Raw genomic sequence first — 16182 nt, forward strand, 5'->3', positions numbered from 1 at the left:
CTAGCAATCAGGCAGCGACGATGAAATTATTTCTATCAAGGACACTGAATCAGACGAGTCTTCTACGTCAGATGGTAAACTTCAGATAAACGAAGATACATCAACAGAAGCGAAGCAACAAAATCAAGATGCACAGGTTACAGAAACAGAACCCCAAGATACTGTTATAAAGGTACAAGTTGAAAAAGAAGAAGATCCTAAAATGGAAGTAACTGAAAGTAGTGTGGATCCTTTGAATGAAGCTCACTCTTCGGTACTTACTGATGATAATTCTGTGTTAGTCTCAGATCAATCTATAAATTTAAATTACTCTGATGAAGCAAAAGAAACAGTAGTTGAAAAAGAGAATCCTCAAGATATTGAAACTGAAAAGGATGTAATCCCAAGAAACGTGACTGAATCTGATACAGTAATTCCTATGGAAACAGGTATTTAATTTACTATTATACATTAAAACTATATTTCTTTAATACATTTGTGTTTATAGTACATTAAGTCAGGAACCAATGCTTATGAATGAAGCTTAAGCTACAAGTAAAAATATATCAAAATATGACAAATTAATATACTTTCTTATTTATAATAATTACATAATACGAAGACAATCCTGTTTCTTTTTTTTATTTCAAATTCCTTGTTAATATATTTACAGATGAACAAGCGTCAGATACAAAAGTATCCGTGGAAAATATTGCTTCAGGTAACGATATAAAAAAAGGCGCTATTACTGTTTTTAAAGATATTGATGTCGTAGATTCCATTACTGTGAAATCGCCTGATCTAGACCTACTGGAAAAGCCAGAAAGTATTCTTAACACATCACCAATTGAAGCTGCTAAATATAAAGTTGAGGAAAGTGGGATATCAAAAGATAATAAACAGATTAATGTAGATAACGAAGTAAAAGATGATTCTTCTCAGAAGAAAAATGAAGGCACAAAAACAGATGAGAATATTGAAATAGATACAGACAAACCAGCTACCAGAATTAGAAAACGCACAAAATCTACAACTTCAAATAAGTCTGGCGTAGAAGCAGACGTAACAGAGAACAAGGAAGAAAAAGAAATAAAAACACCGTTGAGAAGAAAACGTACACCATCCACTGCATCTAATAAATCACTTCTGGAAACTGAACAGAAAACACCAGAAAACATACCCGAGGATATTAGCACTCCATCCAGAAGACGAGCTAAGACTCCCACTAGCGCTGAAGTTAGAAAAATTATAACTCGACGTGTGTCGAGAGAAATGTCAGGACAGTTGGATCAATCGAAAGATAATATTGAGACAGTATCAAGTACCCCAAAGAGACGTACTACGCGGGCAAGAAGTAAAAATATAGATGATAATGAAAGTGTCGCTTCTGAGAGTTCATTAAAATCTTCACGAAGTGTGGTCAACGAAGAGGCCGGCGATGTGAAACCGGCGGCGATTAGAAAAGGCAGGCGATCAATATTAGCGACGAAGACGGACTTGTCTGTGATTCCTGAAACTATACCGGAGGAGTCAGTTGGGAAAACGAATGAAGACTTGATCAATGAATATTCCAGTTCTAGAAGGTAAGATATCAAATATTTGGATTGTTATATAATAATCAGTCAGTAGGGTTTGACATTGCAAATAGAAATAATGTTTTTTTTTTATATTTATAAATTATAGGAAAACATTATTAATTTATTTATAAAACTTAAAGCACAAATACAAAAAAAAAGAAAGGTGCATATGGCGGACTTAACACCATAAGGCATATCTGTTCTAAATTATAGTTACCTATAGATATTTAAGGACTGCTGCTTGCAAAATTAAGATTTATTATTTTAATTTACAACATGTCGTACTAAACAACTTGCATCCAAAATCCAGATTTTCTTTTGTTCCCTGATTTTTAATAATAATAACTACTGCGCAGATATAAAAGGTACTAAATGTATGCTATAAGCAATGTCTTAAAGACAACGTTGGTTGATTTTTCATGCCATTGGGTTTACAAAAGTGTTACATATAAGCAAAAATTAAATTATTAAAATTTAAAATCTTCAGACTGACCCGTAACCAGAAGGCAGTACTAGAGTCGTGGCTAGAACCAGCTCCATCACCGCGGCGTGCTAGCACCAGCACGGCTGTCTCAGATGTCTCCAGAGATGACGAAGATGGCTCCCCCAACAAATCAGCCGCCTTCGACGTACAGTCCATGGATAGGATTTCATTGCTCAATAAAGCCGATTTTGAAGGTATGAAGTATTCGAAGATATATAACATTAATCTACGAATGAACTTTCAATAATTTTCACTAGCGAGCCTCAAATGTACGTAATAGAACGCTTATAATAATAAAAACTGCCTATAATTTTATAGTCTGATATGCAAACATACTTTGTAAGAGTAATTATTTCCTTCAAAAAATTTTTAATGTTTAGTATAACTATTTCTTGACTTATATATACTAGTAAAGAAATATGGGTCAACTCCTCAATCTAGCCTGTGCCACTTGTGTCTTAATGGGATAGTTCATTTTACTAGCATTTAGAACTGCATTCAGGAACTTATCTGCACTCTGTGGAGTGTTTGTATTGTAAATAGTAAAGTAATAAAGGAAGGTTCTATATATGAATTACTTAAGTAATGAAAATGTGTTAAGATTTTACTAGTAAGCATAATCTTAAGATTATGCTTACTAGTAAAATCTTAACGCATCCCCATTACAATATATTTGCAATTAACTGTAATTATAAATATATTGTAATTACGGTAATGTTCCGTGCGAACGTTTGACGTTTATCTGTCATGAGTCATGATGCAATTTTTTATAATTTATAATTAATATGACAATGCGTCCGCATACATTTGAGACCTCATTTAACAATAAAACTAAATTATGTTAAAATACTTCTATTTGTTTTTTTGCATTAATTTGCTTTTTTATAGCATCAAATTACTTTGCATTTCATGTCGCTTTAAAAAAATTAAATAATTATTAATTTTACATTACCTATAATTAATATCGAATTTTATCGTCACAAAAATATTGATATAATTAATGAATTTTTATACTAATTAATATTAATAATAGCCTACTAGTTTTAATTAATTGAAATCTTCAAGAAGTTATCTAAGTCAAGAAGATACTGCTAATTGAAGAATAAATCTGGTCACACTAAAATTTATGAGACACGAAAAATTATCTATTATTAAATAAAAAACGGTTTTTACTAGTTTTACAACCATTTCTCCAGTTTGATTACATAATATCATTTAAAAATTTGTACATAATAAAAATAATTCTAAATCAGTTACTTATTTAAATCTATTTTTTATTAGTCCTCGATTCTGTCTAGAAATCTATACAAAAGAGAAAATATTTATATTTCTTAAATACAACTGTCACACGCTGCATGTATGTACCACGTAACTGCATGATAATCAATATTTTTGCCTAATAATATCACTAATGTTGGCTTACTAGGCTCTCCTGACAGAGATGAATTAGTTCCCGACTCGCCGACCTCGATCTCCACCGACGCCAGTAAGGAGCGTAGATGTAAGAATTGCATGCGCCTGTTTTTATTTTTACACGCGCTTTTATTTTATTATTTAATATTATTATTATTCTATTAAATTTAATTTTTGATTGATGTATAATCTGTAAGTAAATGGTTAATAACTGCCATCGAACTACATCTCCATAGGACAATGGCTGTTTATATTTTGTTATTGTATTTATTAAAAGTAAAGTTAAATTCCTTCTCCATTTTAACTGCAACATATATGCCAAATTTTATGTTAATTGGTCGATTCGAAGCATTATAACGCGTGAAAACTTTACAAACAAATCAATTACGTGTGGTTTTTATTTCTCTTTTTACAATCTTCTCGTTTCTGTTCTTACTTGGTGATCTTTTTTTAAGTACTGTTGGGTTACTTTTAATGTTTGTATCATAACGATATGGTACTACGACCTGGGTTGCTGAATGATTAAGCTGACGATAGAAGGTCACTCCAATATATTTGTAATAGAGTAGTATTAGTCCATAAAGCAATCCATTAATATTTCTGGTAGTTATGATAGTTTAGGTCTCCGATCATGTTAATATAAAATTTTAATACAAAGTCAAATGACATTTTCTGTAATTTACTATTTTCACAGCCCGGCTAGCTCGCGCAACGTCTGAATCCAAACAGGTGACAAGAGCAGCTAAGATTTCAAGGAGAATTCAATCAGTTGACGTTGGTATGTTTTAAGTACAATTTTTTTTAACACTAGCTGCCTCGGCAACCATTGTTTTACACTGTACATTATTTATAGTAAAGAAAAATCATGTCATCTGGGGTATAAAAAACAGCTCTCGAACTACTCTCAGATAGAGTCGGTCAAGCCATTTCGATAATAAACACTGTGAGACGAGATTATTATATATTGAATAAGCATGTAGATTACCATTTTTTTTTTTAATAATGTATACAATATGTAACCAAATGATTGAAATGACCCTTCCTTTCCTCTCGGTATCGTTTATTATTTTTATATTTTATAATTTTGTTACAATGGTACAAACTATGATGTTGCGTTTTTGAATTGTGTCGAAGTGAAGCCGTTTGTTGCCAACATCACGCCGTTAACTTTATTTGCGCCCAGTCGTCAATAGATGGCGCGAACATACCGCCCGCCTTGGAAGCCGCTGCTTTCAATTCATTATTGAAATATATAAAAATTATCAGAATTTGTCGTATAGGTTGTAGACGATGTTGTAGGAGCTGATGATTTATTTTCATCAGTAGATAGTGGCAGCGGGCAAATTTTTGTAAATGCACGCTGTATTTGGCCAGTCGCCGTGCGAATGTCAACAACTCATTTCAACATTGCAATGACAAAGCCGCATGACAGCTTGCTTTGTCATATGTGTTTTATTTGCGGGGTGCGATATGTAGGATTGCAGTATAATTACAGTATCCTCTGTACTGTGTACAGACATTTTAGTTCTGAATAGCAAGGCATGAGTGATGACACGGGGATCACATGATAACATGATGCCGTAATGCCATTGATGTATATTGTTGTTGTTGCCACTTACAATCAGATAGCGTCATAATGTTTGCTATTCTAGTTACTTAGAAAAAAAAAACGTTTACACCCTATAGCACCCTGTATCTGTATGTTTATTTTTTTCGTCAACTGTCGAGTATATATAATTTATTACATAATTAATTTTTTTAGGGTACCAACTATAGCCACTTACAATTAAACGGGCCGTCCTAGCCCCAAAAATAAAAATTTTTACGTCATTCTAAATACAGTTCCTACGTTTTCCCTTAGCTGTGACCCCCGAGCATGGTTCACCAGCGCCAGGTGCCTCGAGTCCGGGCCGAAGTCGACGTGCCTCATTCCACCGCGCGTGTGAAGCACTACACACGCCCAAGGGCAGGCGAACGTCAACCGATGTCAAGGTAAATATCCCACACTAAGCTTAGCTTATTATAGTATACAATCCCATAGTATACCACCTACTATACAACCTTTAGGTGATATGGGATTGTTAGTAATGAGAATTAACGTAATGACCAAGGGGTCATTAGCAGTGGTGCTAGCAATATATTCTGACATTGTAACCTCCACCTGGAAAACATAGTTATTAATATTTCATGAATTTGACACAATAGCCTAACTGAAAGAAGACTATTCAAAGGGCGCAATTATCTAGTGGTTTAGCACACCACCTTACTTCCGATAGTCGCGGCTTCGATTCCTCGCATAATGCAAACATTTGTATTCATGAGTATCATTGTATTCGTCTCGGTGTTTTCTGTACTTATCTATACATATAAATAAAATTGGAGTGTAATTATAATTATAAAAATTTTTTTTTTTTACAATTTTTGACGGTCTGGTTATTTTTTATGGGACTCTTTTGGCAGGTAGCTGATGTAATAAGGAATGACTTAGGCTACTTTTATTTCAGAAAAATAAAGTTTAGATCCACGCGGACGAAGTCGCGTGTACAGATAGTTTACAATAAAAATGTATTTAAGTAATTATATCAGCTGTCTAGTATCCATAGCACAAGTTCTGCTTACTTTGGAACTAGATGGTGCTATATGGATTGTCAAGGATACTTATTATTTTTTTAGGTTTTCAGATTGTCTATAATAATATATAAATTCATTTTAATATGCTCATATTAATAACATGGTATTGCATTTATAAAAGGGCGAGACGGACAGTCCACAAGGGTCGGAGGCAGCAATCGAGACTAAGACAATTACACCGGCACGGAGACCGCGCAGAGTCTCCACACAGTCCAACACCAGTCAGGCTGCCTCAGAAACTAGCAAGAGGTATAGAATGTCCTTTAAATATTATAAAAAATATAATTTTGTTCCATTAAAATAATACTGGAATCTTGTCGAAATTAACTTTTATATTAACCTTTAATTAACCATTGCGTAAAGTAACGCAATCAATTACAAAAATTCTATAGAAATTCTTGTACCCCACAAATTAGGCAGAAACCATATAGACAAAAAAAATATGATCGAATTAACGATAAAGGAGTAGATAATATTCGGTTGAAAGAAAATATATTCAGACCATAATTAGCTTTGAAAGTAATTAAATTAGATCCCCTTCTGATTTATAAATATTATCAAAATTCATTCAATCAGTAAAGATGTCGTTTAACAAACACTGTACTCGAGAATCTGAATTTAGATAAAAATAACCAAAAACTACTAATATAAATAACAATTCTAGTTTTCTTTTTTAAAAATCCCGTTTAATATATTTGCGTTGTGTAAGGATTTCGGTAGACCTAAACCATAGATTCAAATTTCTTGAATAAATATAAAAAAATGTGGTGTTTCAGGTCAAAAAAAACGTCAGCAGTAGAAGAAAGTAAGGATAGTAAGAAGTAATATATAATTTATTTTTCTCTTATTTTTACACTATTATATTTAGGGTACTATTAAGTTTTGTTTTGCATTTATAAATAAATAAAATGTGATTCTGGTGTTCTTGTTTCATTTGAAATTAGTAACAAAAAAAAACCGACATCTTGGTAATGAAAATACTTTTATTATAATACAATTTAGTCAGTCAAAGTAAATCACTCTTTTTTACATCTTAATGTTTTACAACATCATAATTTCACGATTATATACGTTATATAGTTACATTACCATTTTTACATAAATTATCTAAACATTAACAAAGCACATGAGATCACAATGTTACATTATAACGAAAATACTAACAATGTGTGATATTGTCCTAGTTTTGACACAAATCACAAAATACTTAGTGCCAGTAAGTTCCTATAAAATAGTTACTTCCACAGTTTAATTTCAACAAGTGTTATCCCTGTTACAAGTTTTATGTTCGTATATGTTCTATCATAATATAAGTAGATAAATGCACTTCCTTTCATATTAGCAACAAAAGCATTGTTATCCAAACCTTGCTGTTCAATTGAAAGTCTACCAGCCAGATTTCTATGTTTCCTATCTTTTTTTGTCTTTTGCATCGTAATTTTTCAGTGACCGCCCGATGTGATGGATTAAATTTGTATCTAGCGGTAAATTTTTAGGCAATCCCAAGTCATTAAAATCAACTTTCGGAAGAACATAAGTTTCAGAATTTTTTAGTTGTGGTATATCTACAAGGTTCTCGCAAATTTCCTTATCATCAGGTTTCAATGATGATTTTTCTGTGCAATCCACTACTTCTCTCTTCTGTCTAAGGAGCGCAGGCTCATTATTAGACTGTACATTATTATTTAAAACGCTATTTTCTTTATTTAAATTATTAATCAAATTGGCAGGTTGAATTGGAGCCTTGAGATTTGTATTAGCAACCTGTTGTTCTATGTTATGAGGGATCTGTACATTTTCAATTATATTGTGTGGAGAATTATCTTGTGCAATCACGGGTAATGGTGCATTTTTAATTACATTAGATTGAGGATTCTCTTGTATAGGCAATGGAACTTTTTCATTAGCATTATTAATACCAACGAATTCCCGTTTTTGTGCCTCTTCGCCTCTTTGATATGACTGTGGTTCATCCGGAGAGTGTAAATGTTCTTTAACTGAGTTTTGTTCCTCATCATTTTTAACCTCTGTAATCGGACCTGGATTGACTTGCTTGAGATTATTTATCACTTGTGTATTTGATGGTAAATTATTATTCGAAACTAACTGTGCTACATTTGTATTTATGTTAGGTACCTGATGTACAACTTGTTGTTCAACTTTTGGTTGCATATTTGCAGGTTGCATGTTAATTATCGGTGGACCACTTTGTACAAGTTGACCTTGATTAGGATTAATTACTGACATTATTGGAGCCGCGGCATTATTTTGAATGGCTCCTTGGACATTTGGAATGGAATTAGCGACTGGTGGATTATTAGATTGAATGTTATTGCCATTTTGAACCTCTTGTAGACTCTGAATAATTGATTCTGCATTTTGATTAATATTATTTTGAGTATCGCCAGGCATGTTAACATTTATGGGTGAAATCGCATTTGAACCTACACTTGGTATATTTAAGTTAGAACCTGATTGTTCTAATTTTTTTTCAGTGTCTTTTATAGTTTCTATTGTTTCTGCAGCTTTTTGAGCTAATTCCTTCGCTGCTTCATCAGCTAATTTTTCTATATGGTCTGGTTTTTTAGCTTGCTGGGCAGGTTTATCAGACACTCCGCCTAAACTTTGAATTGCCATATCGGCAATCTTCTTTATACTTTCAACAGCTATCTTCTTTGCTTCAGCACTATCTACTTCATTTTTGTTCTGTTGTAATTCTTTCTTTGTCTTTATAATGTCATCGAGAATTTCTTTTTGTTCTTTAAGTAATTCTTTTTGCTCTTTTCCATGCTGTTTGATGGTATCTATCAGTTGTTGCTGTTTAATCATATTTATTTTTTCTTCATTAGAAACTAATTTGGATTTATCCTCCTTTGAATTTTCCTTTGCTAAAATGTTATTGTTAATGTTTGTTTCTATATTATTTTCGCCATTAGATATTTTTGCACCATTCAATTTATTTAGATTTTTTGGATGTGATTCCGAAACCTTATCTACAACATTTTTAGTTTCTGGCAAAACTTCACTGAACTTATTCACGTCTTTTACGACACCATTATTTTTTATTTTTTCATTGGACTGCGCTTCAGGGGGCAATGGATTAGGTGGTTGTACTACTGAATCTTTAATGTCATCTTCGTGCGATTTAATTACGTCTTTGGGTTCATTCTTATCTATGGGTTTGTCTATTACATCTGTAATAAGATAAATATTATTAATGGTATATTATACTAGCTAAACATATGATTTATACGACTTCATTAATACATACTAAACTAACAATCACTGAATACTAAAATAAACATCTATTATACATTCTTTGTTGTGTCTATTGCGTTTGTTAGTTCTACGAGCCTTCAGATATAAATATTTTGAACCATTTCCATTGAAAATATGTTTCTAAACAATAATACCTAATACATACCAAAAAATATATATATACAATAAATAAAATATTACCATCAAATTTATCCATTTTTTGAAAGAAATCCTCAACAATCTTATCAATTTTTTCCTGTGTGATATATTTATCGTCATACTTGTCCACGCGGTTTTCGGCAGCTTGTAAATTGGCAAATGTACCAAGTACTAAAATTATAAGGCCCAAGACTATGACGCCCTGAAAAAAATATTTTATATTAGACTGGAAATAACACGCAAATATGCTATATTTACATTATTAAAAATATATCTTCGTCTCAGTGAGTTATAATTGGAGCACAAGACTACAGTCGATAGTGTCATTGGATAAAATGGCCAATCAATATCATATTATCATTTTTATTAAAAAAATTCAAAGGAAAAAAACACTGATTACATATTGACCAACTTCTATGATCCTTTCAGTAGTCATTATGGTTAAAATATAAATGTTATGGCCGGATTTTTATAGACAATATTTAATAATAGGGTTCGAGTTGTTTTTTTATCTAAAGGAACAAAGAGAATAAATTTTATTTTTGTTTCTAATTGATAAATCAAAGATGTTCATTATCAGTAAATAACATGGGCTGTATTTTATTAAAAAAAAAAAAATGTCCAACTGTAAACGTCAAATTGTTGATATATTTTAAAGCCACACTCACCTTTGCTAATATCCTCTCATTAGTATTCTTAAATGTAACATTAACAAAACAGGCAGCTGGAAACACCAGGCATACGAGAACACCTATAGTGGAGCCAACCAAACCGAGTACCAGTTCGATGTTCGGTATAAGCAGACTGATGAATAACGTCACTGCAATGATGGCAACAGTGATACACCGGAAGGAACTTTCTGGGATTGAATTGTTGATCATGTGGTCGTGATGAGAACTGTGAACCTGAAGAAGAAAACTTAATTGTTTCTAATGCGTTGTGTTTGACGGCCTCGGTGGTCTAGCGGTTGAGCACACCGCCTTATTTTCGATGGCCACGGGTTCGATTCCTCGCACGGTAACATCAACAAATTACAATGTTTCTGACTATCCCATGTATTACAGTTGTGATTGTTATTATTTATATAACTTTAGTGTACGCAATAAATAAAACTGTACCTTACATCTTTTCTGTCACTACAGTGCAGAGAAATGTTGTTAGCGGTGCAAATATAATAAATATGAAATAACATCGCATAAATATATATGAATTATAAAAAATACATATCATAATTACCTTTTTATATAGCAGTGAGTAAAGGCTAGCTCTACAGGGGAATATTATAAGCGGGAAACTGAATGCAACCGACATTACGAAGCCGAGTTTGATCACATCACTCGCCAGAGTAGGGCTCAGGCTCATGAGAATATTTCCTGAAAAATGTAGTAATATCATTTAAAAACTAAAATAAATGTTCCCCGTCGTATCGAGGGCACAGAACTATACCAACTGAAATACTGTTCATTACATAATTTATCTATGAAACTTATTACCGTAACTTAAAAAAAACATATAGTTGAAATTTGTTTTACACACTTTTAAAGTTTACAGGGCACTTGTAACATACCCTAAGTTACAAATTTTAAATGAGTGCCAACTTAATACGCCGAAAGGGCTATAATTTTGATTTCAATTTTAACAAAAAATTAATATATACTATGTATGCCCGAGGTTTCACCCACATGAATTTGTAGCCGATATTTTTTTTTTTTTTCTGAGTCTATCCTGCAATCAGTCGGAGACTATGAACAGATGTGGTGTAGGTGTTACATTGTAGCCGATATGTTATCCTGATATATAAGCTATACTACTGTAATGTTTTATCAAAATCCTTTCAGTAGTTTTTGCGTGAAAAAGTAACAAACATCCAACCATCCGTCTATCCACTCATACTCTTAAACTTTAGCGAATAAGACATAGTCTAATATTTATTCCTCAGGAATAACAATTTAAAGCAGTACAATGAGAGACAGTGCATTATTCATTGTCACAGCAGCAGCAGACTTGCTATTCTAGTGATATAAAAAGAAATATAGGTACCTCTAAGTGGAAATGTTCACCTTGAATAATTATGTAAGTGTTGTTTTATTAAACAAAAAGAATACTTGCATATAACATAATAAGGTTGTATATTTCTTACCAGATATCTCTTGTGAGTTGAATGCGATGTATCCAAATACACCAAGTGTGAAATATACACCTGTACAAATATTGATAGCATTCTTTGTAACCACGTTCATTTTCTCCAATGACAATGTGGGCATGGACTCGAATATTTCAAATAGTTGCCTGCAAGGTAAATAAAGTTTTCTTTAAACACTTAATATAAGCCATGGACAACACTTTAAATGAAATTAATGAAAGCGAAAATACACAAGTACCATACCCACTATGCATTATATAAGGAAATCGGAGTTTATATTTAACCGAAAGCCACAGATTAAGTTGTCGTGTTTCACTTCATTAGATATGTATATGTGTGTATAATAAATTTATTAGAAACATACAATATGGGTGTAGTTTGGAAGCCTAGTGTTGACTATTCAGCGACTAGACTATGACACTAGGAATTAATCTAGTAAGAAATTAAATTTACTTTCGCATAATCATAAAATATATACAGTAAAATATATTACATAACATTATTATTTAAATAAAAATATGCTATTTATACTGTTTCCATTGTTATATTTCTATTTTCAAATCTCACAACACTCACGTTTGACAGAAGAGTGCCATAGAGAATATCGGCACACATTGCAACACTCCAGATGGCTTCCACATCTCGACATGAATGTGCCATTCACCAGTTAGCAGTTGAGATGCAGCCTCTGCGATCACCTGGAAGCACAATGCTTTTATAAGAATAACAAACTTTTAAAAATCCAAATTAATTCACATTAAATATTAATATATAAAAAAATCGTATAATATATACGTTTATATATTACAGTAATCTTTTTTTAATGTAACTAGAATTGCAAACAATCTGACGGACGGTAGTGAGTGGATACCGTCGCCTATATACATAAAGGTCGTAAGCAGACATGGCATCATAAAATGACCTCCATTGTACTCCTTACGCTTTGCGGAAGCACGTAGCACGAATTCCGGCGCACTAATATGTTGTGCCTACATATACGTTCTGTCTTTCTACCCTGAAATTTCACTGCTATATCTCATAATCCAAGCGAAACACGAACAATTTCGTCAAAAAATCTTACACTATAAGCATGATAGTCTAATGATGTTTAATTATTCATGCAAAAACTACTCGACAGATTCCAATAAAATGATACACAGATAGACTGTATATTGTTTACATGGAACATTTTTACACAAACTCACGAGAACCTCAGGAAAATCTGGAATAATTATAATTACCTTTAAAACAAGACAGAAATAAAATCCAATGGTGGCCGCACTGACGTTGCTCAAACTATCCACATTTCTCAACAATCCCAATGGTAAAACACACAACAATGATACTAAGACCATTATTGATGTCCTGCAAATAGAGAGAAATACAAGAGACAATAGGATAAATGTTAGATAAAAACCACTTTCTAATTACTAGAATTGCAATTATTAACATTAAAGAAACAATAACTGTATTTTTATTACCTTAGTATATCACTTTGATTTATATTAAAAAGTTTGGAGATAATTTGTGGCCCAAGATCACCAACCACTACAAAGTAGGCTATACAAGTGCCCATTAAAAAGCCAATGATCCCGACCTCCACTGCCAACTTGCCAGCTGATCCAAATACATGAAAGGCTGCAGAAAACAACATTCTTTAATGAGTATATATATAAAAAGTAAGAAGGAAAATATGAAGAGAAAAAACACATGTGAAGAGATAAAACAACTAATATTATACAATTTAAAATTACAGCCCTAGGAAACATAATGTTGCTTTAATTTTTGTATTAATTTTCTTTTCAACTTACCTAAAAATTCAAAATTTCTTCTTCTTGCTAGAAGTGCTGATTTTAATAGAAAGTAACAGCATAATCTTGAAACTAAACCCATAGACAGCAATATCAAAGTTGCTAACAAAACTCCACACTGTAAAATATAACAGTCATTTAAATAATAACAATAAATAAGAACCATATCATTATTTTTTATTCCCTAATAGTTGTTTAAAATCTCTTTGTAACCTTTTAATTATATTATATAGTAAATAAGATATTTTATCAATATATACTTATTTCATGTAAATTACAAAACAAAATCATAGAAAACTCAAACTGAAATGGATATACACTATGTGTTTCTTATGATTTATGTCTCTCTAAATGTGATATTAGTATACGACAATAGTAATAATAAGTTTATGTAATTTCTGAGAATATTTTGAACTGTAAAATAAACTTTTAAATTGTTTCTGTGTGAGTTAAGTCACTTCTGCTAACTTATATTGCTAGTGCTTATGTTTGGTTTACTGAACATTTACGTATGCGAAATCACATTATTGAATTCATGATATAATTTTGTATTGACCAAAAAGATTTAATATTAACAGGGACATCAAGGACATGTAGGGAAAAGAACTCACTTGCTGAAAACAGAAGGGCATAGCCAAAATGCCTACACCTATTATACTGTTGGCTAATGTTACAGATTGGCCGGCTGTGCCCATTTTTTTGTATTTATTTGTGCACTATACTATAATAACTTTTGTAGACATAATAAAGGAATTGTTTAATAAGAATAACCATACACAGGTCATGACAATTTAGACGAATGAACAATCAATGTTGACAGCGAGTATGTAAAAAAATGCCAAGTGTTACTAAAAGAATGGCCAATGTTATTTTTTTTTAATACATATAATATTATCTCAGTAATATTTTACCATATTTGACTGTGAGCATAATTTAGGTTTTAATTTTTAGAAAAAATCGTCTGTAGAACTTGGAAAAATATTCATATTCAGATGTAAATGAAAGCATATTCACAGCAAAATCCACAATTAAAATTTTCTTCGCAGTGAGTTAGTACTAACTAACACTGTGTGATGTTCTTTGCTGCGTATGTTAGGTATACAATTCAATAAAAACTCTAGGTAGAAACAACAAGGTTATTTTCTTTTATAAGTTGTAAAAGAAAATAAACTGGAAAATAAAATAATATTTGTAGACAATAAACTGTTATCAGGTATTAAATATTATTAAAAAGATAAGAGAAGATAAAAGTTTTTATACGTATCTTAGTACACACTCATAGGTTTAATTACAAATAGTATACAATACAGAACATTTAAACCCGTACAATAGATTTGGGATAAACCTGTATATGGATCGTGCATGTGCATGTAGAATCAAGTTCAAGGAGCAAAACATTGCTTTCCAGCTAGGCAAGGGTGAATGAACTATTTTAATAAAATCCTAAAGAAACAATATAAAATAAATAATTAATAATGGAACTTGACTTTGGAGTTACAGATAGAAGTAGGTACCTGAATTTTATAAAAACTGAGATATTATATTTATGTTTTTTGGTTATTATGTCTTGGCGTCTTAACAGATCAATCGTGTCTTATATTTAATAGTAGCAAATAGTATATTTCATATACAGAAGAACACAGTACTTTATTCAATTAATATATTCTAAATACGCATACAATGATGTTAATATAACTGGTCTTTCTATAAACATCATAATAATGTAATACTCTAAAAGATTAAATACACCAAAAGACCAAATACATCAAAATAAAATAAAATCGTAAACAGAGTATGCTTTAAATAAAAAAATAGGCTATTTCAGCCGTAATATAAATTGTTACATATGGTAACATTGATATTTAATGACGTTATGAATAAAGTGACATATGATGACATTTGCATTGACATTTGTAAATTCTTGTCAAATGTCGTAGATAGAGCATATTATGCTTTATCTAAGCCATATTTCAGGGACTCAAACAGAATCAAACATTTTTGAGAAAATCCCGAAGCAAAAAAAATAGCAGTCATGAAATCACTATGGTGACAATTAAACTATAAATTTGCATATTCTCTTGCATTATAATCTACTTCCTGACCCGCGCAAGTGTCTGCATCACACTTACATTAAAATTTTATCAAAATCCGTCCAGTAGTTTTTGCGCGAAAAAGTAACAAACATCCATCCATATATTATTATTATAAACACGAAATTTCGTGAGTATGGTCTTATAATATCATTAAGATATATTGCCCGTTGATTATTATTAATATTTGACGGCCTCGGTGGTCTAGCGATTAAGCATACAGCTTTACTTCTGATGGTTGCGGATTCGAGTCTTCGCACGGTAACATCAACAAATGACAATGCTTCTGACTATCCCATCTACAAATACTTGTATTCATAAATATGGTTGTATTAGTGTCGATGTTTTCTATTTATATAATGTACTAGCTGTTACCGCGACTTCGTCCGCGTGGAATTTATTTTATACTTTTTTTCTAAAATAAAATTAGCCTAAGTTACTCCTTATTACATCAGCTACCTGCCAAAAAAAGTCCCCTCAAAATCGGTCCTGCCATTTCCGAGATTAGCTGGAACAGACAGACAGAGAGAAAATGTATTGGCGTATTTCGGATAATTTGAGGGAGTAAACTACAAGCATGACGCTTAATAGTATAGGGATTTATAAATTAAAACAAATTAGCAGTTAAATATTGATA

General features: G+C 31.7%; 2 protein-coding genes across 2 annotated transcripts; one reads left to right on the forward strand and one right to left on the reverse strand.

Moving 5' to 3' along the window:
* Positions 1–8: 8 nt before the first annotated feature.
* LOC131845639 (muscle M-line assembly protein unc-89-like) lies at positions 9–7004 on the forward strand. Its single transcript, XM_059194725.1, has 8 exons — positions 9–428; positions 653–1562; positions 2044–2234; positions 3467–3541; positions 4148–4231; positions 5315–5445; positions 6206–6333; positions 6861–7004. Exons 1-8 carry the CDS (start codon positions 203–205, stop codon positions 6907–6909), a joined length of 1794 nt encoding a protein of 597 aa, XP_059050708.1. The 5' UTR covers positions 9–202; the 3' UTR covers positions 6910–7004.
* A 43-nt stretch (positions 7005–7047) lies between these two features.
* Positions 7048–14245, reverse strand: LOC131845610 (putative sodium-coupled neutral amino acid transporter 10). Its single transcript, XM_059194688.1, has 10 exons — positions 14067–14245; positions 13456–13573; positions 13126–13282; positions 12886–13009; positions 12221–12342; positions 11642–11790; positions 10738–10874; positions 10170–10406; positions 9544–9703; positions 7048–9278 (listed from the first exon to the last, which is right to left on the reverse strand). The coding sequence occupies exons 1-10, from the start codon at positions 14148–14150 to the stop codon at positions 7495–7497; spliced, it is 3072 nt and encodes a 1023-aa protein (XP_059050671.1). The 5' UTR covers positions 14151–14245; the 3' UTR covers positions 7048–7494.
* Between the last annotated feature and the right edge of the window lie 1937 nt (positions 14246–16182).

Source organism: Achroia grisella, unplaced genomic scaffold (assembly GCF_030625045.1).
Source record: "Achroia grisella isolate CSIRO2021 unplaced genomic scaffold, CSIRO_AGI_Agris_v1 utg478, whole genome shotgun sequence".
NCBI classification, from domain to species: Eukaryota; Metazoa; Arthropoda; class Insecta; order Lepidoptera; family Pyralidae; genus Achroia; species Achroia grisella.

Coding starts and splice junctions, on each gene's coding strand:
- LOC131845639 (XM_059194725.1), top strand. CDS start 203: ATGGAAGTAACTGAAAGTAGTGTGGATCCTTTGAATGAAGCTCACTCT. Junction 5,446..6,205: donor GAACGTCAACCGATGTCAAG/GTAAATATCCCA, acceptor CATTTATAAAAG/GGCGAGACGGACAGTCCACA. Junction 6,334..6,860: donor GCCTCAGAAACTAGCAAGAG/GTATAGAATGTC, acceptor GTGGTGTTTCAG/GTCAAAAAAAACGTCAGCAG.
- LOC131845610 (XM_059194688.1), bottom strand. CDS start 14,150: ATGGGCACAGCCGGCCAATCTGTAACATTAGCCAACAGTATAATAGGT. Junction 10,407..10,737: donor ACTCACTGCTATATAAAAAG/GTAATTATGATA, acceptor TTTCTTCTTCAG/GTTCACAGTTCTCATCACGA. Junction 9,279..9,543: donor AAAAATGGATAAATTTGATG/GTAATATTTTAT, acceptor ATCTTATTACAG/ATGTAATAGACAAACCCATA.